The 26992-nt window shown below is 45.5% G+C and overlaps 1 protein-coding gene across 1 annotated transcript; it reads left to right on the top strand.

The window, feature by feature from the left end:
- Window positions 1-11409: 11409 nt before the first annotated feature.
- On the top strand, window positions 11410-25721 carry prdm11 (PR domain containing 11). The gene is made up of 6 exons (XM_085780314.1): window positions 11410-11487; window positions 15901-16160; window positions 17767-17834; window positions 18570-18757; window positions 21981-22493; window positions 23453-25721. The coding sequence occupies exons 1-6, from the start codon at window positions 11460-11462 to the stop codon at window positions 25612-25614; spliced, it is 3219 nt and encodes a 1072-aa protein (XP_085636440.1). The 5' UTR covers window positions 11410-11459; the 3' UTR covers window positions 25615-25721.
- The last annotated feature ends 1271 nt before the right edge of the window (window positions 25722-26992 follow it).

Genomic DNA, 26992 nt, shown 5'->3' with positions numbered 1-26992 from the left:
TGGGGATCTTCCCCCCACAACCCAGGCATAATGGACTCTCCCGACTCGTCATGGCGGTGACGTCACCGTCACGTGACCCGGAAAAGTTTATGGTGGAAAAGTTTGTTATTGTTTCACTTCTTGTTCGTTTTTGTGTATTATGCTACCCACAAGAATTAACTTGGATATAGGGAGGGAACGGACGCTTTTGCCGCTGTTGTGCCGCTCCCCGACACAACACAATGCGCGGAAGCGTTTTGTTTTTTTGTTTTTTTTTGTTTTTTTTTAATGGCAAGAAAGCCGCCCAGGAAGAAAGTGCTGGCCGTGCCCGCGACTTGTCGCTTCTCCGGCCAGCTGTACCTACACGGCACAATCCTCCTAATGGACAACTTCCCCACACAAAAGGGAAAAAGGAGATATGAGAGAGGACACTGGCTGCACCCGCGACTTCGTCACTTCCTCAGACCAACTGTACGCTCAGTACCCCCAGCTCAACTCCTCTTCCCCAAGAAATGTAAGGGAGCAAAAGCGACTTTTCACCCTGAGAGGAGTCCAACACAGACCAGCTCTCTACCCGAAGGTATGTGGATGCACAAAAAGCCACCGATCAACTCCCTCTCTCACACAATTCGTTTCTTCTGTCTCTTTCGTTCTCACGCCGTCTGATCTGCAGTGAAAATCAGAGGATCAGCTGATCCCTGCGCAGCTGGGTCCATTTATAGGGCGCAGGGGAAGCCACGGTAGGCGTGGTGTGTCTTAAAGAAGTTTTCACGTCAGCTGCTAGAATGTCAGTAAATCCCATAACATATATTCTATATGTGGTGGAGAGATATTCTCATACGATAGAGAACCGCTGGTTAGTGATTGCTGTTAAAAAACCTGCCTGCTGCAGGAACAAAGGAGCGTCTGAGTCGTTCAGTGGAACACCGAGGCAACACTAACCGCTCACTGAAGGAGCTTTTAAGCTCCTTAAATGTATTGTGGAGTGGGTGGTTTTCATAGAGGAGGACTGTTTTCAACTTGGTCCTTGTTCTCTTCTCCACTATTACCTCAAGCTTGTCTGGGTTTAAACCAATCACTGAGCCAGCCCTCTTTATCATCTTATTAATTCTGTTCTTGTCGACAATGGATATACTGCCTCCCCAGTACAGAACAGCATAAAATAAAACACTAGCCAGGATGCCCTGGTAGAAGATGCCTAGCAGCCTTGGGCTGATATCAAAGGATATTGATACTGTATATTGCACACGACATGTCAGTGCAGCTCGTAGAGGGAGGGTTTTGGTGCATGAAGTCAACCCTTCAACCCTTCACTCTTCTCCTGAGCGGCTGCAAATACTTTAACAGAGCAGGTCAGTGAGCTGCTGCAGAAGATCGTCAGGAAGAACGGAGGAAGCCACTACAATAATGAGATGTTCCAGGAAGCTGCGAGGGCAATCGAAGAGGAGAAACAACAAATCCTGAAAGAACAAGAATGGATTCGCAAAGAGAACACCAACCTTTCTAAAAGAAACTAACTGTGCTAGCTGCTGCCTACACTAACCTTTCTAAAAGAAGCTAACTGTGCTAGCTGCTGCCTACACCAACCTTTCTAAAAGAAGCTAACTGTGCTAGCTGCTGCCTACACTAACCTTTCTAAAAGAAGCTAACTGTGCTAGCTGCTGCCTACACTAACCTTTCTAAAAGAAGCTAACTGTGCTAGCTGCTGCCCACACTAACCTTTCTAAAAGAAGCTAATTGTGCTAGCTGCTGCTTACACTAACCTTTCTAAAAGAAGCTAATTGTGCTAGCTGCTGCCTACACTAACCTTTCTAAAAGAAGCTAACTGTGCTAGCTGCTGCGTACACCAACCTTTCTAAAAGAAGCTAACTGTGCTAGCTGCTGCCTACACTAACCTTTCTAAAAGAAGCTAACTGTGCTAGCTGCTGCCTACACTAACCTTTCTAAAAGAAGCTAACTGTGCTAGCTGCTGCCTACACTAACCTTTCTAAAAGAAGCTAATTGTGCTAGCTGCTGCCCACACTAACCTTTCTAAAAGAAGCTAATTGTGCTAGCTGCTGCCTACACTAACCTTTCTAAAAGAAGCTAACTGTGCTGCTGCTCTGACCTGTGGGATCTGGATCTGGTTCTGGTTCCGCTTCTGGTCTCCAAAACCTCCTCCTCTGAACATCTGTCACTTTGGTCAACTAAGTTGTTTTAAATGAGTTAAATATTGAAAAATCTGTGTTGAGTTGCTCTCCCACCCAGGGCTCCAGACTAACTTTTTCACAGGTAGCACCGGTGCCACCTAGCTTTTCATTTAGTAGCACCAAAACAAATTAGGTAGCACCATATTTTTCTGTTATTAATACGTGACCTAATACACAGAGTGGCATGTTTAAAGAGGCTGCAGTAGAGTGGGCTGTTGATGAGGTAAGAATGCTAAAATAATCAACTATAGACCACAGTGATGGAAAGAGTACAAAAAAATCTGTTACCTTGATGAAATTGTACTCAAGTAAAAGTAAAAGTAGGCCTACAGGTATAAAAATCTACTCAAGTAAAAGTAAACTCATTTAAAATGTACTCAGAGTAAAAGTTACTTAGTTACTTCTTTTGGGTGAGGGCCTGGCCAGGGATTGGCCTCACATTCTGCGTGCATGTCTCTGTGTTCCAAATCCGTCCCTTCTCTATCGATACACTGGTCTCCATCATCTTTTAGCTCGTGGCACCAACTTCTCTATTCTGACCTTCTGACACTGCAGTTGTCCGGGTAATCAGATGGACAGTTACTGGCACTAAGGTTGTCACGATCATGATCAGGATTTCAACTCAATATCGATATTCGGGAAAATATTCAATACTCAATACCATTTTCAATAAATAAAAAAATATTATAATAATAAAAATCTCTCTCCCTCCCTCACTCACACACACCTGCTTCTTTACTGTCTTTCCTGTCTGCTCTCAAGGAGGGGGGGTATTTTACTGTAGTCTCTCTCTCTCTTTCACACACACACACACACACACACACACCTGCGTCTTTACTGTAACTGCTCTGAAGCAGTGCGCTTCTTGTCTGTTCCTCTGAGCTCCTAGATGCTCCTACATTTAACTCAACGGGCCGGTACCGAGAATGAAGTCGGGCCGCGCCGGTCAGCGGTCCCGTTAAAAACAATCAACACCGCCGATGATTTCATTTAGGAAAAAAAATAAAAAATACACGCCTCGGACAGGACATGAAATGTGGACATGTCTGGGCAAACAGGACGTTTGGTCACCGTAAACGTATGGACATGCCTGATAAAGTTAACGTCAGCTAGCTGCGGATAATGGTTAATAATAATAAGACTACAACATTGTAGCGACCAGCCCTGTGCACACGTAGCGGTGAGGGGGAGAGGGGTGTACCTGCCTGCTGCTGTGCGTGTGTGAAGGGAGAGGGAGAGAGAGAGAGAGGCGGCGGCGGCGGCGTATTTTTGACTGACAACCCATGCAGACGCAATGCAAGTCCATATATTTATTTTTTTACTATGTAACGGAAGCTATTTAAAATAAAATAAAAACTAGGCTACCTTTTTTTTCCCCACTCGTCCTCCCGCAAGTAGTAGCACCGGAGCGACCACATTAAATTTTAACTCGCACCTTAAGAAATTAAGTCGCATATGCGACCTAATAGGTTGCACGCTGGAGCCCTGCTCCCACCTGGAGCAGCAGGTGGTGGGTGGAGCTAAAGGTCTGATCCAGATCCCACAGTGTTTGTTTTCTTGTGCATCCATAGGCCTACACAAATCTGATATATGGCGATATGTGTAAATAACATCCTACTATATGTCCTTCACATAGCTATATGTAGCACCTTTAGTCCTAGCTAAGTAGCTTGGAGAATTAAGAGATACTCACATCTCTCTAGGTCCGGTAGGAGTTGGGTGAATGACTCAAAAAGAGGAGTGGTTTGAACAGGTGATATTTTAATATTAATGGGAAAAAAAATAAAAAAACATTCACAGCTGGGTTGCGCACTGTTACCCAAAATAAGGCGCCGCAAAATAAAATAAATAAATAAAAGAAAAGGAGAGTCCTGGGACACTGAGCTCTCCTGTTCTGGTGGGTTCCGCTCAGGATATCCAATGTGTGTGTTCTGTGTTTCAATGTCAATTCAGTTTCTTTGTTCTCCGTTTCTTATGAGATCTCATCTTTTTCTCAGTTCAAACATCACATATCTCACCAAAAATTAAGGAAATACATTAAAACACAATAAATGAATTATTTTGAATTAAAACAATTAGTTTTAACCATAAATGTAATCAGTTATTTATGAATTATCATATCAACAATAGTATTTTTAACAGACACATAGTTAATGCATCTTTTTTAACCTCTATTTATCTTTTATCATCAGTTTTTAACTATTTTAATTCACCTTTTTAATATTTAACTCTTTAACTTAAAATTAATTACAGTTTTTATACACAAAAGTGCAATGTCTTAACCAAAAATGAAATATACCACACCTAGAATGGTGCTGTTACCATTTGCAGTGGCTATTAACACAAATAAGCAGTTCAAATGGCATAAAAAATAAATGAACAGCTTCTCATTGCAAAACCGCATGGAACTTAGCTTTAGCTTAGCGATTAGCATAGCGATTAGCATAGCGATTAGCATGACTAAGCATAAACAATGGACAAAACAGCATTCCGAGCTAGCGGTTAGCATGTCGCGGTTGCTAGTAGCATTAGCATGTCAAGCTAGCTGACTTTTTCAGACGATAAACTACCCTAAAAAATACGTAAAAGTAACAGAAAAACATTCAAAGGCATCATATGGCATATTTTAAGCAACATATACCCAGGGTTCTAAATTAACACCCGCCAACCCGCCAGGTGCGGGTAAAAAATCATTTTGGCGGGTGTTAATAAAGACTTACCAGCCAGTTTGGCTGGTGGTGCGTGAGGCAATCATCACGGCCAGAGCCGCTCTACTGTTCTCAGTCATTTGTCCCCTGGCAGCACTTACTACATTTCCCATGAACACTGCATGCTACGTGATGACGTTTCAGACGCCCATTGGCTGAGCACAGGCCGGTATTTCACGCTACAGCGGCAGGGGACTCCAACACGTCGCTCGCGACTCGCGAGCCTTTCTCAAACCGGACCGCTTGGTTGAAGCGTGTGCGTGCATGGGGCCGTTCACATGCAACGTGTAGCCGTAGCGGCGGCAGACGATGCGTCGTGGTTTTTTTTTTTCCGTGCATGTCCGCGGTGCACAGATGAAAAAGCTCAACTTTCTGGGAGGCAGCAAACTGCACATGTCATGTGAATCGATCAGCTGCACGGACCTGCTTCTCCTGCAGCGCATACCTGGCTCTCAGTGCTTGTCGGTGTCAAACCCTGGTTCCCTGTCCAGCTGGTTCTCCCGATCGTTTCCCACAGAGCTCTGCCCCCACATGTAGAATGTGTTTTATAGAAGAGAAACACTGAAATATCCCTCATGTCCACCTCTCAGTCTTAGCCCAGACCTTCATTGACAACAGTTACTAGTTTTTTTTTTTTTTTTTTTTGACTAACTAACAGAATACAATTGTGTATAAAACTGAAAAAAATAAATAAAACTGAAAAAAATAAATAAATAAATAAAATAAAAATAATAAAAACATAAAAACAGGATTTTAGGGTATGAGTAGCCTATAAGGTTTGACATCACACATTAGGCTACCTGTACTTAATCATTTTCAAAGATGTACGAAGACATTTAGGATACAATGTGATGAAATGAATGAGAAATACAATTATTTTGTGAACATTTGCAAAGTAGTTTGGAGGTTTGTCCATGTTGTTTTGAGAATGTAATTTCTGTTTTGAAAAATGAGCCAAACCAATGGAAAAAAAACTGTAGGCTAATAGGCAGTGTAAGAGGCACAATACCTGAAAATAATTATTTCAGTTGTCAGTATGATAGCTAGGCCAAAAACATGCTATTTTCATGGGAAACACAGTACGAACGTAAAGAATCTCTCTTATTTTCACTGGAAAAAATTTGGCTAGTGGAAGTTCTGATTGGCTGGTAACTTTCTGCCAAATTGGCTGGTGATCAAAAAAGTTCATTTAGGGACCGTTCGTTATTTATGGAATGGGCCACCGGAGGAAAATGGGGGGGGGTCATGTCATAATATTCTTTGTTGAGGGGTGGGTCCACTAAAAAAAAAAAGGTCAGTGAGGGGGGGTCATTCAACATTTTGTCTGGAGGACACTGCAATGCCCAAAACAAAAACAAAACAAAAACGGAACATTTCAAAGCTGCAAGCACTGATGACAATGAGAGCAACGGCCCCCGAATCACAACGTTATTTTATGTCGCCCTGATCTGCCCTGAGTTGGTTTCGAACCCGAGTCTCCCGCACCGCAGGCGACGATGCTAACCGCTTCGCCAAGAACTCAATAAGGGTTCTGCCTGCGGCTTAGCACGTCTTTTATGGGTGACTGAGTTTAACTTCAGTACCGTACAGAGGCTACGCTGCCTGCCTCATTGCGTAACTCTACATAGTCTGAGCAGCACGTACGTTCACGTTGCTTTTGTGAATTGTAAACAAACAGACGACCCCTCGGTTTTCGCGTCCAGCAGTTTAGCGGCTAATTCAACTGCAGTGATGGATAACTGTACCGGAGACAACTTCATGAACTACATGAGGAATAAAGCTTTTACCTGACGGGAGACCGACGCCTGAGCTACGGTAGCTAACAGTTAGCTGGTTTTACGTACTTTCTCTCTCTCTCTTTCCCTCTCTTTCTTACACACACACACACACACACACACACACACACACACACAGAGTTGTCTGTCATATCTGTCGTAAACCTTGTAATAATACGTTGTTGTTGAGTACGGTTCACATTATTGTTGCTTCGGTTTGAGTGTGGATTAATTGTTAATGGCTTGTTGTGTAATGTGAGCTGGTCCAAAATCGCGATTCTGTTATTGATGAGCTGATAAATGGCATGGATTGATGAGAAGGTGTTGCACACATGGTTGTCAAAATGAAATAATGTAGTGTCACGCGCTACGTGATGCAATGTCACGTGTCGATGGCTGGGGGGGGGGGGGGGGGTCATGTATCTTTTGATAAGGCTTAATGCAGGGTCATGTTAAAATTTACTGACTCCGACAGGGGGGTCATGTAAAAAAAAAAAAAAGTCCTGTGAATCCCTCCGGTGGCACTGATGATAAATAACGAACAGTCCCTTAGAACCCTGCATATACCAACTTAAACCAAGTTAATGGCACAATAAATGCATTTTTCCGTCTGAACGGCTACCGAACTGGAAGCTAACTGTGTGCTAACTCACCGGAGCCTCTCTCACAAGGGGGTTTTTCTCCTCGGTTCACGGCTTATCGCGTTGAACCTGGATTCGCCCGTGACTACCGGGTCTGCCTGTGGACGTCTCGCAGCTATCTGCTTCTCTTTGCTTCTTGTTTGCTTTGTTTTTGCTCCTACCGACTTCCTCGGTCTGGTCTGGTCTGCTGCTGCCTGTCTCGTGCATCGTGTCTGAGAGAAAATGGCGTCTGCTCTCAGGTGCAGACTTCACGCGACCTCACCAAGGGAACACTGCCATCTACTGGGGGTTTACTAGAACTGTCTAAATGACAAATACAGGGTTAGTAACCTGATTTTTCATGCTGGTTACATATACAGTACGTCTACTTATATTTCCACATATGTAGGCTACATACATGGCCATATATCAGATTTGTGTATGGGCACTGATGTTGTGTGACCTAAACCTGTTTTTAAGCTTATAGGCTTTCAACACACACACATATAGGCTATAATATAACAGAGTGGGTAGGCTAACATATGTAGTGACCCTACAAACTGGTGCAGTCTGCATATTCCTGTTTCATGTGATCACTTTATATTTTTCTACATTTCAGAGTTAATATTTGACTGTAGTTTTTTTTTTTTTAGTAGCCTAAATGTTCCTGTGAGGAACCAGAGGATGTCCCCCCTGTTCCAACCCACCTTCTACTGAACCGTCATTTACATTAGGTCATGTCTAATACTGTAATATTAAATATATGATTATGTTTTATAGTGTAACTATGACCTGGACAAATTTCATTTTCATTTCATTTCTCCTTTAGCTATTTATTCAGGGAAGGTCAATTGAGAGCGAGCTCATGACGCCCTGATTACAAAAACACAATTATAGGCTACAATATACAAATTCATCAAGGTCATGATCCACAATTACATAGCCTACAGGTTGTAGAACATTTAATAATAAGTTTTTAAAACAATCTAAGGAAATAAGATGATCCAGTTTCAGACAGCTTTGTAGGTTATTCCACTTTTGGGGGGAATAAAACTGAAAGTCTTCTTCCCCAATTCTGTCCTGACACTGGCAATTTGTAAAACCAAGGGGAAATGGGAATATTCAGGCTTTTATAGTGTAGTGTTTTGTAACAGTGTGTTTTTACATGAACAGTGAATGCACCGTGTTTCTCTCTGTCCAGCTCTGATCCGTCCTCTCTCCGTCCGGACCCAAATTCTCACAGTTTAACTTTAATTTTTGCGCATTTGCTTTCTTCCGTTTTCCATGTCATTTCCTGTGATAAAACATGGTGGTCACAGCTCGGGGAGGCGACTGAGTCGGTGCAAAAAATTAAACGGGAAACTTCTTCTCCTCCTCCTCCATCCATCCACCCAGCGGCCGCAGCTCGGTGCTCGACCAGCGGACACACGGCGCCGCTTCACCCGGGGGAGAGGCTCCGGATCCCCGCTGCAGCGCTGCACAAGGTGGGTCCCTGTCGGTCGGTAGCCACTGTGGCCAGTGAGTGAAAATGGCTTCCGAAAACTGCAGGCAGATTGCCAGCAGGCTGCAGCCGGAGAGGAGAGCCGGAGAGCGGCCGCTGTGGCGCAGCTCGCAGCGGCGGAACCGAGCCGAACCGAGCCGAGCCGTGCCAGGTCTGGTCCGGAGTCAAAGTTACAGGGAACTTTAGTTAGTCCATGTTGGTGAAGTGTTTTCTAGTCTGACCCCCCCTCCTCCTCCTCCAGACCGGAGGAACAGGAGGAGGGGGCGGGATCAGCTTAGTGTGGAAACATGATCAGGCAATAATCGATCAGCTCAGCACGTCACACTGACGTCACATATTGACACAGGTTAGGTTACCATGGAGAAGGCTTTATTATATTTCCCAACCCTCCCAAAAAAAATTAAAAGAATTCTGAAGACAAAGCAGAGTTTTCATTAAAACTTCTGTTTTTACTACAGTCAGTGAACACATCACCTGCTGATTTATTATAACAATATTGTTATGTGATGATGTGTAAACTAGAAATTCTCTGGTGAAATGTTGTGCTAATGTTTCCTTCCACACCTCCTTCACTTTAAAGGGACAACGAGGAGTTTCTATTTGGTTATAAAAAGTCTGATATTAATGTGGATGAATCTCCGTTACCACTTGTTAATGGTCCATTTTAGATAAATCTATGGTTTTGTCTCTATGGTTATTTTGTTATTATTAGTGGTGGTGGAAATGCTGGGCGAGCCGACCAGCGTTTCTTTACTTTCGGTTTCGTGGCGAGTCATGAGAATAACGCCGCCGTATGAATCTCCGTTTATGGTGGGAACTACGACGGTATGTGATCGTCTTCCAACCTCTGACTTTAATTCTTGATGAATGAAAACATGAGTCTGTCTTGCGCCGGTCAAAGAATTTCACGGTGCGGAGGCTCATAAATGTAGTGTGAAGACACTTCGCTTTTCCAAAACTCCTCATTGTCCCTTTAACATTAGTGTAATAACTCATCTATCAGACGATGTAGCCCAAACTTTGTGCAAAATTCTATTTTTGAGTAAATCCGGGATGAAAGTGTGGTATTTTTTTCCACATTGGATAATGCAGGCGCACGGATTATACGTCAGCCTGTACACGATTCATCAGCCACTGATATTGGATCTGTCATCCGTCAATCAATCGTCTGAGACACACACACACACACGGAGCTCGGTCTCGCCCCAAACTTTGAATATCCCGCCCGCTCGATAACGACCAATCAAATTCGTTTTCCTTACTCGGGTAAACTCGTGTTGCAGCTCGTGACAAACAGGACAAACGTCCATTTCTGTAACTACACCTTTAAAGCAACTGTTTTTACTATAGTCAGTGAACACATCACCGGCTGCTTTATTATAACAATAATGTCACGTGACTCCTGTGATGTGTAAACTGTGAAACGTTGTGCTGATGTTTCCTTAGCTCACCTCCTTCACTTTAAAGGAGAATTCCGGTCATTTTTGACCCCTTAATCGTTGTCCTGATGCAAAAAAGGCGACTAAAATTGATGCAGGCAAACTTGAGTTACCATGGCTACCCGGCGCTAGCGATAGCCACAACGCTAACCCATGGGGGCAATTCTTTCAACCACAACAAACAGTCAGAAAACAATCAAATATCTCTGGTACATGACTGGAGTGTAGAGTAGAAACAGTAGAAACTTTGTGTTTCTGCATGTAGCCACTCACCTCAGACAGCCCAAAGGGCCTTTCACACCGAGCGCGGTATGCGCTGCGCCCACCGCGAGGTACAGCGCAGACAGGCGCAGAGCAGGGCGGCCGCGCACACACATATGGTGCGAGTTGCTCAGCGACCGAACAAACAAGACAGGATTTGGGGGGGTATATGCAAAGATATGTTCGCCAGGAGCTACAAAACGACCGCTTCCAGGTGAACTTTAGCGTCAGGCTGAGCAGGGAGCAGTTTAACAGCCTGTTAGAGAGAGTTGGTCTGATCCTCAGGAGGATGACAACTCACTTCATGCATCTGTCACTTTAACTGAACGTCTGGTCGTTTGTTTTCTCTCTGCAAGCGGCTGATTTTGTTTCAGACTCCACTACATCCTGTCCTATTGGACGCGCCGAGATGTCGTCACAGCGTGCCGCGGCGGCATGCGCCCACCTCGCGTGCCGCTCAGCTCGGCGCAGAGCTGCTCGCCCGTGCGCCGCGGTAGCACATACACAATGAATGGGTTTGCCGTCGCCTTCCGCCGCCTGCCGCGTTCAGTGTGAAAGGCCCTTAACTCTGAAACATCCCAGAAAGACATTACTATCCCATCACAGAGCGCCTGCTCTCCCCGCCACAGAAACTAACACTTTGTCCTTGTTGTGATGATTTCTTTACTAAAATAAACGGTCGGAGATATTTTGGACATTACCACTGCACTGCTCCACCGTTTATTTATATATGATTATTATATATATGATTTAGAGGTCAAAAATGACCAGAATTCTCCTTTAAATCCTGCTGCTGTGCTGTCAGATTGATCATTGATTGATAATCTGCAGGTGAATTGATCATGGCTGAGTGTAAACATCCTGAACCGATCAGTTCTGGATCAGTAACCTGGTGTTGTGTTGTGTCCTCCCCCCTCAGTGACGGGTGGTGTGTGTCGACTGCGGCCGGTGAAGAGGACGTTGGATCAGCACCAACATGGTTCCACCATGAGCGAGCGGCCGTCGGACCTCTGGTGTAAGACCCAGTCCCAGTCCCAGTCCCAGTCCCAGTCAGTCTGACCTCTGACCTTTCCTCTTTAACCTTCTTTAACCCATTCACCTCCAGATACCTGCAGGACTGACTTCCCATCAGCCCCTGCTCCCCCTGCTGTCACCATGCTCCCAGGGGGGGGTCAGCCCTATGTTGCCTCATTTCTACGATTTTTCTTATTTCTAAGAATTTTCTCAAAATGAAACTCTAAGTCAAGTCATTTTTATTTTTATACCACATTTAAAAGGATGATTCAGAGTAATTTCAACCTAGCTTGTTTTCCCTCACTCTAATGGCGCATTTCCACTAGCACGGTTCGGCTCGGTACGGCACGGCTCGGCGCGCTATTGCGTGTTTCCACTAGCACGCAGTACCTGCAACCGGGTACAGTTTTGGTATCACCTCAGCCCTGGTTCCAAGCGAGCCGAAGCGTTACTAAAACGTGACGTCAGCCGACTGCCTTCCACTGATTGGCCGATGAGTGTCGTCACTGGAAGCGTCATAACCACTCGACGACCGACAACAGAAATGTTCCTGCTGAAGCTGTTATTACCAGAGAATTTCTAATATTTAGACTGGCTCTGTTATTACGTGACTTTATTAAGTTTTAATATTTTTTCATGCGAGAAAGTAACTGTTTAGATCCCCATGTGCGGTTAGTTTATCCAAACGACGGCTGTTTAGAAGTTTCCCCCGATGTTTTTCGGAGAAGTGAAGCTCCAGGTCCGAGCAGCGACCGCGACATCACAGAGGCAGCAGCCCGGCTCCTGACGTGCTCCGCCGGCCAGCCTACCATCGTCACCCCGAGGAGAAAACAACCGCTAATTAACTTCCCCGATGGCTTTTTAGAGGTTTACCACCGGCTGGTTAAACTCTTAAATGTTGGTCTCATTGATGAAATCTAACAATTGTGGCTGTAGCAGCAGTTTGTTTGTGGTTAGAAAGAAGAGCAGCACTGCCTTGGGTTCTGTACGCACAGAAAACACCACATTTACATCAATAAATAAATGTTTTACAATGAACCAGGCCGATCTCGGAGCTGGCCAGACTCTCCGGTAAGGCATATTGAAAATTAAATGCCGTTATGGGGACGAGAGCAGTCAAAACGGCGGTTTAAAGCTAGCTACAGCGAGGGTAGGTTCACTTCCTGTTTACAAAGTAAAAGCACCAGTTCTATCGTAATGGCTTTCCTTATGATAAAAGGCAACAGGTGTTTTATTTTGTGAAAATAACCGGAAGTGCGTTGCTCACTACGGCTAGCTTTAGTAACGCCGACTTCGTTGAAACAAAATTGTAAACAGCTGGTATTTTGTCAGTTTTTCAACACGTTGGGGATCTAAACGACTACTTTCTCGCCTGAAAATGTTTCAAATGTTGCTAAAGTTATATATTTACAGAGTTTAGAGCGTTGCTCGGCGCCGTGTAAATGACGTCACGGCGGCACTAGTGATACTCAGTTGTAATGGAAACACAACCAAACCGAGCCGAGCCGTGCCGTGCCGAGCCGTATCGAGCCGAGCCGTGCTAGTGGAAATGCGCCATAACAGTGGTCGAGTTAAGGCCCATTTATGCTCAACGTTAAATACGCATACGGATACGGACGGAGCCTTTCGTCCGTACTCTGCGTTCATTTCGTCCGTTTTTCGTCCGTTTCCACAAAGCTTACGGATACGCACCAAACGGAGCAGTACCACCGGAAACCGTGGGGGCGCTGTTGCTGTCACGACCTGATACGGAGCCTAGAGCCAGTGTGAGACAGAAGAAGAAGAAGACACGACGGCTGAATGAGAGAAAAAAATTCTCCTCCTCCAGCTGTGATTAATTTAACGGGCTTACCGACCACCGCATCACATAACGAGTCCGTTTTCTTCTTTTATGATGTACATTATCAAGATCTCCTCCGTAGTCACCATGTTTGTTGTCATAAACTTTTGACTCTGAGCTGCCCTCTAGTGGATGTATTGGATAACATCCATGCCAACGTAAAGGACGCATGGAAGTATGTGAGCAGTGACGGTAGCAACGTTTGAAACGGACGCATACAATTTCGTCCGTACGTAGAGCATAAATGAGCCTTTACCGCTATTTAATAATGTCCAGAATTCCTGGTTTACTTACTGTACAAACTTTCTAATGCTTCGTGACTTTAATTTCGGTAAAAGGGTTCGTCACTCAACCCTATGTTGGAGTAGCGGTGTTTGAAGGGGTCAGCCCTGTGTTCCCAGGGCCCTGTGTTCCCAGATTTAGCTAAAAGCTACATTACATCTGTAGTCAACTGCTACTGGATAACAGGTTGGGTGTAATTGACTACCAAATTGGGAGAAATGGGGATAAAATCTGATGTAAATTGATAATAAAGGAAATGTGGGAACATAGGGCCTAATTTTGGAAAGAAAAAAAAAAACCTTAGAAATGAGGGAACATAGGGCTGTGGGAACATAGGGCTGAGGGAACATAGGCACGCTCCCCTGACAGGCTAACATAGGGCGGAGGTTGTTTTTGTGAGGGAGAACAGAGGTGATGCAGGAAGAAGAAGAAGCTCCAGAGATCTAGATGCCTCTAAAATGCTCTTTGTCTCTGTGCTTTGACCACTTTTTACAGAAGGACACTAAACGTAAATGTCTAACATCTGGTAAATGATTATTGTACATGGTGTAGAAGTTTTAGCCGTTTAAAGAAATCTAAACACAAAACAAACTTGATCTTTTTAGGGGTTTAGTGAAGAAAAACACTGGAAGTTTTGATTTGACATTTGAAATGAGAACCTGTACATGCTGAGAATCAATTTTAGTAATTCTATAAAGCTAGGTTTTTTTTTTACCCACCTAAATTAGCTTATTATTACGTCCTGCGTCCACTAAAGGGGCATTCCAACCAAATCTGTTATGTAACATTTGCAACACACTGAAGTTTTACCAACTCAATATAAAACTTCAAGAAGGGAAATCTAAATATTAAAAAGTAGTGGAGCAACAGATCACACTGTTTGGCTTGCTCTCCACGGATCGGCACGCAATTGGTCCACAGATCGATTGATAAAAATAAAAAAAAAAAGGTGTGTGTGTATTGTGGGAACACTTAGGAACACTTAGGTTCGTAAATATGGAACTGCAGCTCCACGTTGCACACAAAAACAACACAATAGTTTGTTTTATGAACATGTTTCTACTACCCCGACCATCGCGATGCACGGAAGGAACACGTTGGAACGTCAGTTTCCACCTTCAAATGTTCTCATTTGGAAAATAATTAGAATTCTGTTGGAATCCACCTTTTTCCGAACGTCAAAAACGTAAGCCGGTTTTGCCGGTTTTGCTCTTCCGGTAAATGCATGGATGTTTTTTCTTTCTTTTTTTTCAGTGAATATCTGTAAAACACATGGATCATCACAGCAGCTTTTAACAGTGGATATCACACAAACTGACATCTGTGTTAAAAGCCAGCGTTAAAGGGCCGTGTCCACCAGACGTGTTTTCAGCCTCTGGGCGTCTACTTTCCATTCAAACCCTGTTGAGTCGGCGCTCACAGCGCTCAGCGCCCTCGGCGGTAAAACGCCCTCGGCACTTGCTTCTTTTTGTCGCGGCGCTCAGAGCACTTAGAGTTGAAATCTGTTCAACTTTTAGAACAGCGCCGCGCTCGTCAATGTCACGTTTCACCGCGCTGACCAATCAGAATCAAGAAGGGGCGGGGCATACGTTACCATAGCAACACAACGAGACGTGGCTCGGTTTATATCATGACCCACACTTGTATTGAAGGTAGGCCGACCTCAGGGTCCATGTCAAAAGCTGCTGCTAATGCTGTTGTGTATTTCTGACACTCGTTGTAGTGTTTACATTAAACAAGGCCGGAACACGGAAGTGTCAGAGGACTCGTTTTGTAACCTAGCAACAGCGGCATTCTGACAAGGGAGAGAGAGAGCGCTAAGCGCTGGGAAAGCAGCGCTGAGAGGCTGTCAGAGCTAAAAACGCATCTGGTGGACACGGCCCCTAATAGATCCATGCGTTTACCGCAACTATGACAACGACTGAAAACCATGGAAACATAAACGTACAATTCCCCCGGAAATGCAAAACCGGCTTCTGGTTTTGACCAGAATCAACAAGCTACTTTTTAATGTGATGAGTCTTATTATTATTACAATGAGATTTGTTTTGCCTAGAAATGACATTTCGACTAGAAATAAGACAAATATTCTTGGTAAATTTAGAGTTTTTGCAGTGGTTTTCTTTTAACCATAGATGATGCTCGGAAACTTGTGGATTGGATGGTTGATTGGTTCTGACGGCTCAGGTGGTGACGTGTTCCCTCTCTGTGAATCAGCTGAGACATCAATGATGATGATGATGATGATGATGATGATGATGATGATGATGGTGTTGTCCTATCTTCCTCCAGTCTGTGAGGAGTGTCAGGACTACTTCCAGGAGGAGTGTCCGTCCCACGGACCGCCTGTGTTTGTCCGGGACACGCCGGTGGCGCCGGGCTCGGCCAACAGGGCGGCGCTGACGGTCCCGTCGGGCCTGGAGGTCTTCACCCAGGCCGACCAGCTGGACGTTCGCTGCCTGGACGCAAACATCCCCAAGGGGGCGGTGTTCGGCCCCTACGAGGGCGAGCTGGTGTCCAAGGACGAGTCCTCCGGCTTCTTCTCCTGGATAGTGAGTAGAACTACAACTACAACCAGCGGGGTAGTACTATGTGATACTCAGGTTTACGCAGTATAAATACTGCAGTATACCCAGTACTACAAAACTATCTAACTAAAGTAAATGTCAATGGTTCTCAAAGTGGGAGGGTTGACAGGGTTCAAGGGGGTCCACAACTTTTTCTGGAAATTTCCTAGAATTTTTTCACTTTTCTAATTTCTTTTTTTTTTTTCTTGAAATTTTACTACTTTTAGTAGATTTTTTCTCTTCTTTTTAGTAGTTTCTTCTCAAATTTTCTGTTCTACTTTTTAAAAGAAATTTCACCCCTTTTTGTATTATAGTTTGCCCCCGTTTTTTTGAGAAATTTTACCACATTTTTCTATAATATTTGAGAGGGACCTGTGTGCAGGGACATGGGCGCCGCCATTAGCCCAGCTGATCCATACCGGAAGTCACGACCGGAAGTTGCTCTTCTTGGTGTATATTATTTCTATGTTATTCTAAGAACCCCCCCCTCTCTCTGGCCTGTCTAGCCTCTACCTTCTCTTTTTACTAAACTTAACCAACTCCTTTCTTCATTGCCTAACCCTAACCAAAGCACCCACCAACGACATTTCATTTCTTTTCTCTCTCTCTCTCTCGTCTGCTGTCAGCAGGAGCGGCGCTAGCCGTTAGCCGTTAGCCGCTAGCCGCTAGCCGTTAGCCGTTAGCAGCGTTTTTTAAATAACTCAATAACTTAATAAACGATCCATGCAAAAAAATATTTTATAGCTCAATCATGTTGTAACTAAGATATCCGCTGGAAAACAATATTTTATTATGGACCATTGAGTTACTGAGTTATTTTTTTTATCTACATAGAAATGATACACATGAAGAAGAGCAACTTCCGGTCGTGACTTCCGGTATGGATCTGGGCTAATGGCGGCGCCCATGTCCCCGCATACGGGTACTCTTGTAATATTTTGAAAATTTTTACCACTTTTTCTAGAATCCTTGAGTAATTTTATCAGTTTCTTCTCAATTTAAAAAAAAAACCTTTTTACTATTTACTATATACTATTTTTACTTTTACCACTTTTTTAAAATTATTGTTTGACTTTTTTTTATTTTACCACTTTTCCTAGAATTTCTTTGAGAAATTTTACTTTAATTTTTACTTTTTTGTTTATTTTCTGTGATAATTTTTACCACTTTTTTGAGAAATTGTACCAATTTTTTTCCCCAGAAATGTCTCTATAATCTTTCAAATGTTCAATGTACGCCTAATTTAAACGTACATTGATTGTTTGTGTATTTCTGGTGTTTTGTCCAATGGGGGTCCGTGGTCTAATTTGTGTCAGTTTTGGGTCCTTGATATAAAAAAGTTAGAGAACCAGATAGGTTAGAGATACAAGTATGAACAGTTTACCACCTAAAAAGCAGTTTACCCACTACAACACATTAGACTACACCACTGGTTGCTAGGTAACAGCAGTTTACCCACTACAACACATTAGACTACACCACTGGTTGCTAGGTAACAGCAGTTTACCCACTACAATACATTAGACTACACCGCTGAGTAGAACCAGTCAACGACCAGACTCACCTGTTTCCTCTACTTTCATTGTTCCAGATCGTAGATGCGAACAACGCGTACCAGTCCATCGACGGCAGCGATGAGACCAAAGCCAACTGGATGAGGTGACTGGTTTAGATGGTCAGAGTGTGCTCTTTGGTTTACCTGTGCTGTTAAAGGGATAGTTCACCCAAAATTGAAATTGCATGTGGACTAAGGGCTGGGAGAAGTTTCAGAGTCCTCCGTGGCTTCTCTGAGTTACAGGGGGTCTCGGCGTAGCAGTGCATGTCCATATGACGGTTGCAAATGGATACCAACTGTCTTCGTAACAAAAAGACACACCAAAAAACATCCAAATACCTCCATGCTGCTCGTATGTAATGTCCGTCTTGTATTGAAGCCCCAAAATGGGAAATTGTCCCGAAAAAAATTCTATATTTCAAGCTCGAAGCTCCTCTTCCCGGTTCGTCAAATTTGGACGAACTGGGAAGAGGAGCTTCCGCTACAAACAAGCTTGAAATTGACTTATTGGATTTTTTTCAGGACAATTTCCCATTTCGGGGCTTCAATACAAGACGGACATTACATACGAGCAGCATGGAGGTATTTGGATGTTTTTTGGTGTGTCTTTTTGTTACGAAGACAGTTGGTATCCATTTGCAACCGTTATATGGACATGCACTGCTACGCCGAGACCCCCTGTAACTCAGAGAAGCCACGGAGGACTCTGAAACTTCTCCCAGCCCTTAGTCCACATGAGGGGAAGTAGGAGATAATGAGTGAAATTTCAATTTTGGGTGAACTATCCCTTTAACTGACCGCTGCTTCCTCTTCCCGTTGGGAACGTGTCTCACCTGCAGATTCGTGCGGACCTCGTCGGAAGACAGCGACAGGAACCTGACGGCGTTCCAACGCGGGAAGAACATCTACTTCAGAGTCTGTCGGCGGCTCGAGGCCGGAGAGAAGCTGAGGGTTTGGTACAGCGACGACTACATCCAACGACTGCACTGCGTCTCCCAGGAGAGCATCGACCGCAACCTGCACACAGGTGAGCTAACAGGAAGTAGCAGCAACATGCACTCAGGTGAGCTGACAGGAAGTAACAACAACCTGCACACAGGTGAGCTGACAGGAAGTAGCAACAACCTGCAGACAGGTGAGCTAACAGGAAGTAGCAACAACCTGCACACAGGTGAGCTAACAGGAAGTAGCAACAACCTGCACACAGGTGAGCTAACAGGAAGTAGCAACAACCTGCACACAGGTGAGCTAACAGGAAGTAGCAACAACCTGCACACAGGTGAGCTAACAGGAAGTAACAACAACCTGCACACAGGTGAGCTGACAGGAAGTAGCAACAACCTGCAGACAGGTGAGCTGACAGGAAGTAGCAACAACCTGCACACGGGTGAGCTAACAGGAAGTAGCAACAACCTGCACACAGGTGAGCTAACAGGAAGTAGCAACAACCTGCAGACAGGTGAGCTAACAGGAAGTAGCTACAACCTGCACTCAGGTGAGCTAACAGGAAGTAGCTACAACCTGCACTCAGGTGAGCTGACAGGAAGTAGCTACAACCTGCACTCAGGTGAGCTGACAGGAAGTAGCTACAACCTGCACTCAGGTGAGCTGACAGGAAGTAGCTACAACCTGCACTCAGGTGAGCTGACAGGAAGTAGCTACAACCTGCACTCAGGTGAGCTGACAGGAAGTAGCAACAACCTGCAGACAGGTGAGCTGACAGGAAGTAGCAACAACCTGCAGACAGGTGAGCTGACAGGAAGTAGCAACAACCTGCAGACAGGTGAGCTGACAGGAAGTAACAACAACCTGCACACAGGTGAGCTAACAGGAAGTAGCAACAACCTGCACACAGGTGAGCTAACAGGAAGTAACAACAACCTGCAGACAGGTGAGCTAACAGGAAGTAGCAACAACCTGCACACAGGTGAGCTAACAGGAAGTAACAGCAACCTGCAGACAGGTGAGCTAACAGGAAGTAGCAACAACCTGCACACAGGTGAGCTAACAGGAAGTAACAACAACCTGCAGACAGGTGAGCTAACAGGAGGTGACGGTAGTAGTGATAGTAGTATTGGTAGTAGTAATATCAGCAGCAGCAGCAGTAGTAGAAGTATTGGTAGTAGTAGTAGTAGTAGTAGTAGTAATAGTGGTAGTAGTAGTAGTAGTAGTATGAGTATTAGTAGGAGCACTAAACTGTGAGGTCGTATGTTGGTTTTATTCAGTATAAAGTATAAACAGGTTCAGCAGCTGTATTTTCAGCCCTGAGGCCTGAGCTCAGTTGTCCAGCAGGTGGAGCTGTTGTCTCACTCACATCACTGGACTGGACTGAAGCTGATTCTGGGTCCAATGCCACTGAAGGACTTGTTGACCACTGACCGTGACCTTGGCTTTAGGCATCAAACAGGTCATCCTAAGGTTCAAGTGAACAATCTGAAGTTCCATTAAGGTGTTACTGAGATTGGATTGTTACTGGGTGTTCAACAACTTGGCTTGACATTAAAATAAAGTGTATAGGGGTTATGAAGTCACTGTGTCTTCCCACTGGGAGTTTTCCAGGTGTTGCCGACACCTTAGACTTAGACTTTATTCGTCCCAGAGGGGAAATTTGTTTCCACTTGAGTGTACATTTACATTACGGACATCATACAAATAAACACACAGACACCGGTAAGCCAGCGGTCCCACCCAGGATGGATAAATGGATGGATGGATGGATGGATGGATGGATAAATGGATGGATAGTTGCCTGGATGGATGGATGGATGGATGTATAAATTGATGGATGAATGGTTGGATAAATGGATGGATGGATGGATAAATGGATGGTTGGATGGATGGATGGGTGTATGTTGGATACACTGTTGATGTTGGATGGCTAGTTGGATAAATTGATGGATGAATGGATGGATGGATAAATGGATGGATGGATGGATGGATGGATGGATGGATGGTTGGATGGATGGATGGATGGATGGATGGATGGATGGATGGATGGATGGATGGATAAATGGATAAATGGATGGATGGATAGTTGGATAAATGGCTGCTGCTCTTTTATCTGCGTGGAGTTGTGGCTTTTATCTAACTAAGAAACCTTTTTGTGTTTATGGATGGATGGGTGGAGAGTTGGATAAATGGATGGATGGATGGTTGGATGAATGGATGGGTGGATAAATGGATGGTTGGATGGATGGTTGGATGGTTGGATGGATGGATGGATGGATGGATGGATGGATGGATGGATGGATGGATGGATAAATGGATAAATGGATGGATGGATAGTTGGATAAATGGCTGCTGCTCTTTTATCTGCGTGGAGTTGTGGCTTTTATCTAACTAAGAAACCTTTTTGTGTTTATGGATGGATGGGTGGATAGTTGGATAAATGGATGGATGGATGGTTGGATAAATGGATGGATGGATAGATGGATGGTTGGATGGATGGTTGGATGGTTGGATGGATGGATGGATGGATGGATGGATGGATGGATGGATGGATGGATGGATAAATGGATAAATGGATGGATGGATAGTTGGATAAATGGCTGCTGCTCTTTTATCTGCGTGGAGTTGTGGCTTTTATCTAACTAAGAAACCTTTTTGTGTTTATGGATGGATGGGTGGATAGTTGGATAAATGGATGGATGGATGGTTGGATGAATGGATGGGTGGATAAATGGATGGATGGATGGTTGGTTGGATGAATGGATAGTTGGATAAATGGCTGCTGCTCTTTTATCTCCGTGGAGTTGTGGCTTTTATCTAACTAAGAAACCTTTTTGTGTTTATGGATGGATAAATGGATGGTTGGATAGATGGATGGTTGGATAAATGGATGGATGGATGGATGGATGAATGGATAAATGGATCGATAGTTGGATAAATGGATGGATGGATGGATGGATAAATGGATGGATAGTTGGATGCTGCTCTTTTATCTCCGTGGAGTTGTGGCTTTTATCTAACTAAGAAACCTTTTTGTGTTTATGGATAAATGGATGGTTGGATAGATGGGTGGTTGGATAAATGGATGGATGGATGGATGGATGGATGAATGGATAAATGGATCGATAGTTGGATAAATGGATGGATGGATGGATAAATGGATGGATAGTTGGATGCTGCTCTTTTATCTCCGTGGAGTTAGAATAGAATAGAATAGGTACTTTATTGTCATTCAAATACACAGTGTGCACAGAATGAGTTGCAGCTTTTATATAACCAAGAAACCTTTCTGTGTGTTCCAGACCCCGGTAAGCCGGCGCTCCCGCCCGGCGCTCCGAAGGACTTCAAGTCTCCGTGCCTGCAGTCGGCTCTGCAGGGCCCACTCTGCCCGGCTAAACAAGCCGGCGAGGAGTCGGACGGTCAGCCGCCCGCCAAGAGGAAGAAGATCGACCTGATCTTCAGAGACGTCCTGGAAGCTTCTCTAGAGGACTGCAGCAAATCCCGATCCCAGTCGTCCCTCCCCACCGCCGGCGGCGAGTCCAAAGTGCCGGGGTTGAACTCGTCGGAGAGCGGCTGCTTCAGCGTTCCCAACCTGAAGGTGGAGGAGAAGGAGGAGGAGAAGCAGGAACCTTCCACCTCCTTCTGCCCCAACTGTGTGAGACTGAAGAGGAGGGTCCTGGAGCTGGAGGAGGAGCTGTCCCGGCTCAGAGCAGAGCAGGGGAAGGGAGTCGGCCCATCTATGTCTGAACAAACACTGTCCCAACATGACCAGGGGCCCCCGCACCCTGAGCAAGGGCCCATCGAAGACTTCCAAGGTAGGAACTCATCAGATCTTTCTTGAATTTTAGTGTTTTTCATTAAGTATATAAGGGATAGTTCAATGTTTTGGGCAAATTGGCCCATTGCCATAATCCCTATAGTCATAGCAGTAGGTTCTTTACCTTTAATTGTCGGTGCAAGCTATTTTTAGAACGGCGGAGCAGAGCCGTGAGCTGCTCAGAGCTACGCTACGGAGGCTCATTATGGGATTTCTTGGTTTCCCTCATCAGACTCATCAAATACACAATCCAACAACTCCACAACGCTCTGGTGGACAAGTTGTGAGCTGCACATTCACCACGCTATGAGATAATAACACAACGTTACCACACAGAGTTGTTTTAGAGGGAAATTCATGCAGAACCGCGGATGCGCGTTGCCTTCAGGGACAGTTTTTCATCAAGCAGTCTCTGCATTTGCTCTGGGCAGCTCACCGCTCTGCTCCGCCGTTCTAAAAATAGCTTGCACCGACAATTAAAGGTAACAAACCTACTGCTATGACTACAGTGATTATGGCAATGGGCCAGTTTGCCAAAATGTTGAACTATCCCTTTAAAGCTAATGATGACACTAGATGAAAAACCAAAGATTCACCAAAGTCAGTTGGAAAAAGTTCTCTGGGAACCACAAAACTTTGTCCATGGCGAATCCATCCAAAGGTTGATTTCCCTTGAAGCTAAAAAAAACAACAACAACCCAATGGTAACTTAAGTCAATTAGATTCATCGTCTGTAAACCATCAATGTCTGTTGAACATTGAACATTGATTGAGATGTTTCAGTCTGAGCCACAGTAAGGCCACCAGCAGCACCAAAGATTGTAATAAATGTTTATTGTATGATGTGAATGGATGCAGACACTTGAATAGTTGTTTGATATTTCTGAAGATATAATTTCAGTCAAACAAAGATGTCTGTGAGCTGGTGGCAGATGGTGACTGTGTTTGTCTTGGCAGGCATGGAGCCCTTGACGCCCACTCAGGTCGTTCTGGACGAGGACGACCAGGATGTGGACTCGGCCGATGAGTCGATCGCTGCAGATCTTGTGATTTCTCCGGAGGACTCGTCTAAGCTCTCCTCTGGAGGGGGCCGACGCATTCGTCGTTTTAAGCAGGAGTGGCTGAAGAAGTTCTGGTTCCTTCGATACTCGCCGACCCTGAACGAGATGTGGTGCCACGTCTGCCGCCAGTACACCGTCCAGTCGTCCCGAACCTCGGCCTTCATCATCGGCTCCAAGCAGTTCAAGATCCACACCATCAAGCTCCACAGCCAGAGCAACCTGCACAAGAAGTGTCTGCAGCTGTACAAGCTGCGCATGCACCCAGAGAAGACGGAGGAGATGTGCAGGAACATGCTGCTGCTGTTCAACGCGGCGTACCACCTGGCGCTGGAGGGGCGGCCCTTCTCCGATCTCCGTCCGCTGGCCGAGCTGCTGAAGAAGTGTGAGCTCAAAGTGGTGGATCAGTACATGAACGAAGGAGACTCTCAGATCCTCATCCACCACATCTCCCGGGCTTTAAAGGAAGACCTGGCCGAGAAGATGCGCCTGTCCCCCTTCCTGAGCATCATCATGGACGCTCAGAACGACGACCTTTTCTCAGACACGGTGGCGGTCTACGTCCAGTTCATCACCAACGAGGGCTCGCCCAACACGGAGTTCCTGTCCCTGCAGAGACTGAGCATGGTCAGCGTGGACGGGTATCTCCAGGCCATGGATCGGGCCTTCGGGGTTCTGGGCCTCAGGTTTCAGGACTTGGTGGTTGTCGGTCTGGGCGTGGACGGCACCAACATCTCCTCAGGAATGAGAGCCAACATGTACATAGCCGTGCAAAAGACTTTCCCCTGGATCCTCTGCCTTCCCATAATGATCCACCGGCCACATCTGGAGGTGCTGGATGCCATCAGCGGGAAGGAACTCTCCTGTTTGGAGGACCTAGAGAACAACCTGAAGCAGCTGCTCAGCTTCTACCGCTACTCCCCCCGCATGATGGCCGAGCTGCGATCCACCGCTCCAACGCTGTCGGAGGAGGCGGAGTTCCTCGGCGACATCAGGGCCATTCGGTGGATCATAGGAGAGCCGAACGTCCTCAACGCCCTCATCAAAGACTACCTGGAGGTGGTGGCCCATCTGAAGGAGATCAGCAGCCAGACGCAGAGAGCCGACGCCGCCGCCATCGCCCTCACTCTCCTCCAGTTCCTCATGGACTATCAGTCTGTGAAACTCATCTACTTCCTCCTCGACATCATAGCTGTCCTCTCGCGGTTGGCCTTCACCTTCCAAGGCGAGTACCTGCTGGTGTCGCAGGTGGAGGCCAAGATCGAGGACGCCATCCAGGAGATCGGCCAGCTGGTGAGCTGCCCCGGAGAGTATCTGCAGGAGTTTGAGGAAAACTTCCGCGAGAGCTTCAACGGCGTCGCTCTGAAGAATCTGCGCGTCGCCGAGTCCAAGTTTCAGTCCATCCGGGAAAAGATCTGCAACAAGAGCCAAGGCATCCTGTCCCAGAGGCTGGACCTGCAGAGCCGCTCGGTCGCCAAAGCCTGCAAGGTCCTAGACGCGTCCACATGGCCTCACAACTGGGAGGACTTCAAAGCCTACGGGGAGGAGGAAATCCAGCTGATCTTCAACCACCTGGAGTCCATTCCCTCTGCCGGTCAGGAGAGCTGCCAGGCCCGGACCGAGGCCCGAGGCTGCCTGGTGGTGGAGTGGAAGGACCTGAAGGCCGACTACTACAGCATGAGCGGATTCAAAGAGGTCGTCAGCCACATCTGCCGGTACAAGCAGCGGTTTCCTCTGCTGAACCGCATCCTGCAGGTGGTCCGGGTGCTGCCCAGCTCCACGGCCTGCTGCGACAAGGGCCGCGGCTCTCTGCAGAAGATGTGCAAGAACAACCGCTCCCGTCTGACGCTGGAGCAGATGAACGACCTGCTGACCGTGGCCGTCAACGGACCGCCCATCACCAACTTCGACGGGAAGCGAGCGCTGGACAGCTGGTTCGAGGAGAAGTCCGGCAGCAGTTACTCTCTGTCGGCCGAGGTGCTGAGCAGGATGTCGTCCGTCGACCAGAAGTCGGTTTTGCACAACGTCGATGTCAACACAGAGTTTTACCCCGACATCTAACAGTGTTGCAGCAGCACTACGCTAATAAAGACGACACCATGAGTCCTGGCCGGGGGAAGCTGTTCCTGCAGTTACTGTTGGAGGAGGAGGGATTATTGAATTGGATATATTTGGGGAAAGACAGGTGTACTAACACAACCATACACCACTGGTCTGAAGTTTTAGAACAACACCGTTTGTCCAGTTGTTATCTAAAGCAGAAGTAAACGATCCGGTGGTTTTGTCTAACTTCCTGTCAGCAGATGGAGTTAGCAGTCCCCGCCCTCGTCCCTACGTCACCACATTCACGCGCATCCCTTGGCTGCACACACAGAGAGGACTGCCCCTTTATGCCGTTCTCTCTCCTCATTGGATAAAGGTTGTAGGATACAAGGAAAGTTTTCTCCTGGGCTCAGAGCAGAGCAGAGTGACTGACAGACCCGTGTTTCAGACCAAACACTCTATAGAAGTGATTGCTGTCGGAAGATACAACTATTTAAGACTTATTAACACAAATATTCCGCTTACTTCTGCTTTAATTATTTACATAATTCAACATATCAGAGTTTCTGAAATTAAAGCAGAGAACAACAACATTTTCTTATAGATTCAATTCAGTTTTGTTTGTGTTGCACCCAAATTACAACATCGTCAATCATCCTCACTTTGCTGTTGTGGCCTTTTTTAACAAACTCACAACAAGTGATTCAGTCTTACATCTGAGCCCGGTCCAACACTGATTAGATGTTTGTCATTTACTGAATCTATCTCATGGAACTTGGTCAAAAAATAAGATGCACCAACAGCTCAGCTGGCTTTATTATCTCTTAAAGGTTGTTCACTGACCCTGGGCTGCAGATAAGACAAGATAAACCTTTATTAATGCCACAGCTCAATAAAAACTGGAAAAATGTTGCTGTTCTAAAACTAAATGTGACCAGTGGTGTTTGTGTTTTGGAGGGAAATCAAACAGGGTTTCAAATTTGTACAATGCTGATTTTTATTGTAGTTCGTCTGTCACTTGATTGGCTGACTGCTCCGTTTTCCTCCAACCACAGTCGGCAGTTTGTAGGCAAGTCCTAGAAATAAGAGGAGAAAGATCTAACAAAGAGCAGTGGATGGATGGATGAATAGATAAATGGATGGATGGATGGATGGATGGATGGATGGATGGATGGATGGATGGATGGATGGATGGTTGGTTGGTTGGATGGATAAATGGATGGATGGATGGATGGATAGTTGGATAAATGGATGGATGGATAGTTGGATAAATGAATGGATGGATGGATGGATGGATAGTTGGATAAATGGATGGATGGATGGATAGTTGGATGGATGGATGGATGGTTGGACAAATGGATGGATGGATGGTTGGTTGGTTGGTTGGTTGGATGGT

The sequence above is a fragment of the Trachurus japonicus genome, chromosome 6 (genome assembly GCF_045865225.1).
Source record: "Trachurus japonicus isolate A0001 chromosome 6, Traja_1.0".
Classification (NCBI taxonomy): Eukaryota; Metazoa; Chordata; class Actinopteri; order Carangiformes; family Carangidae; genus Trachurus; species Trachurus japonicus.
Note: the sequence above shows the minus strand (reverse complement) of the source record. Positions and strands in the feature narration are given on the sequence as shown.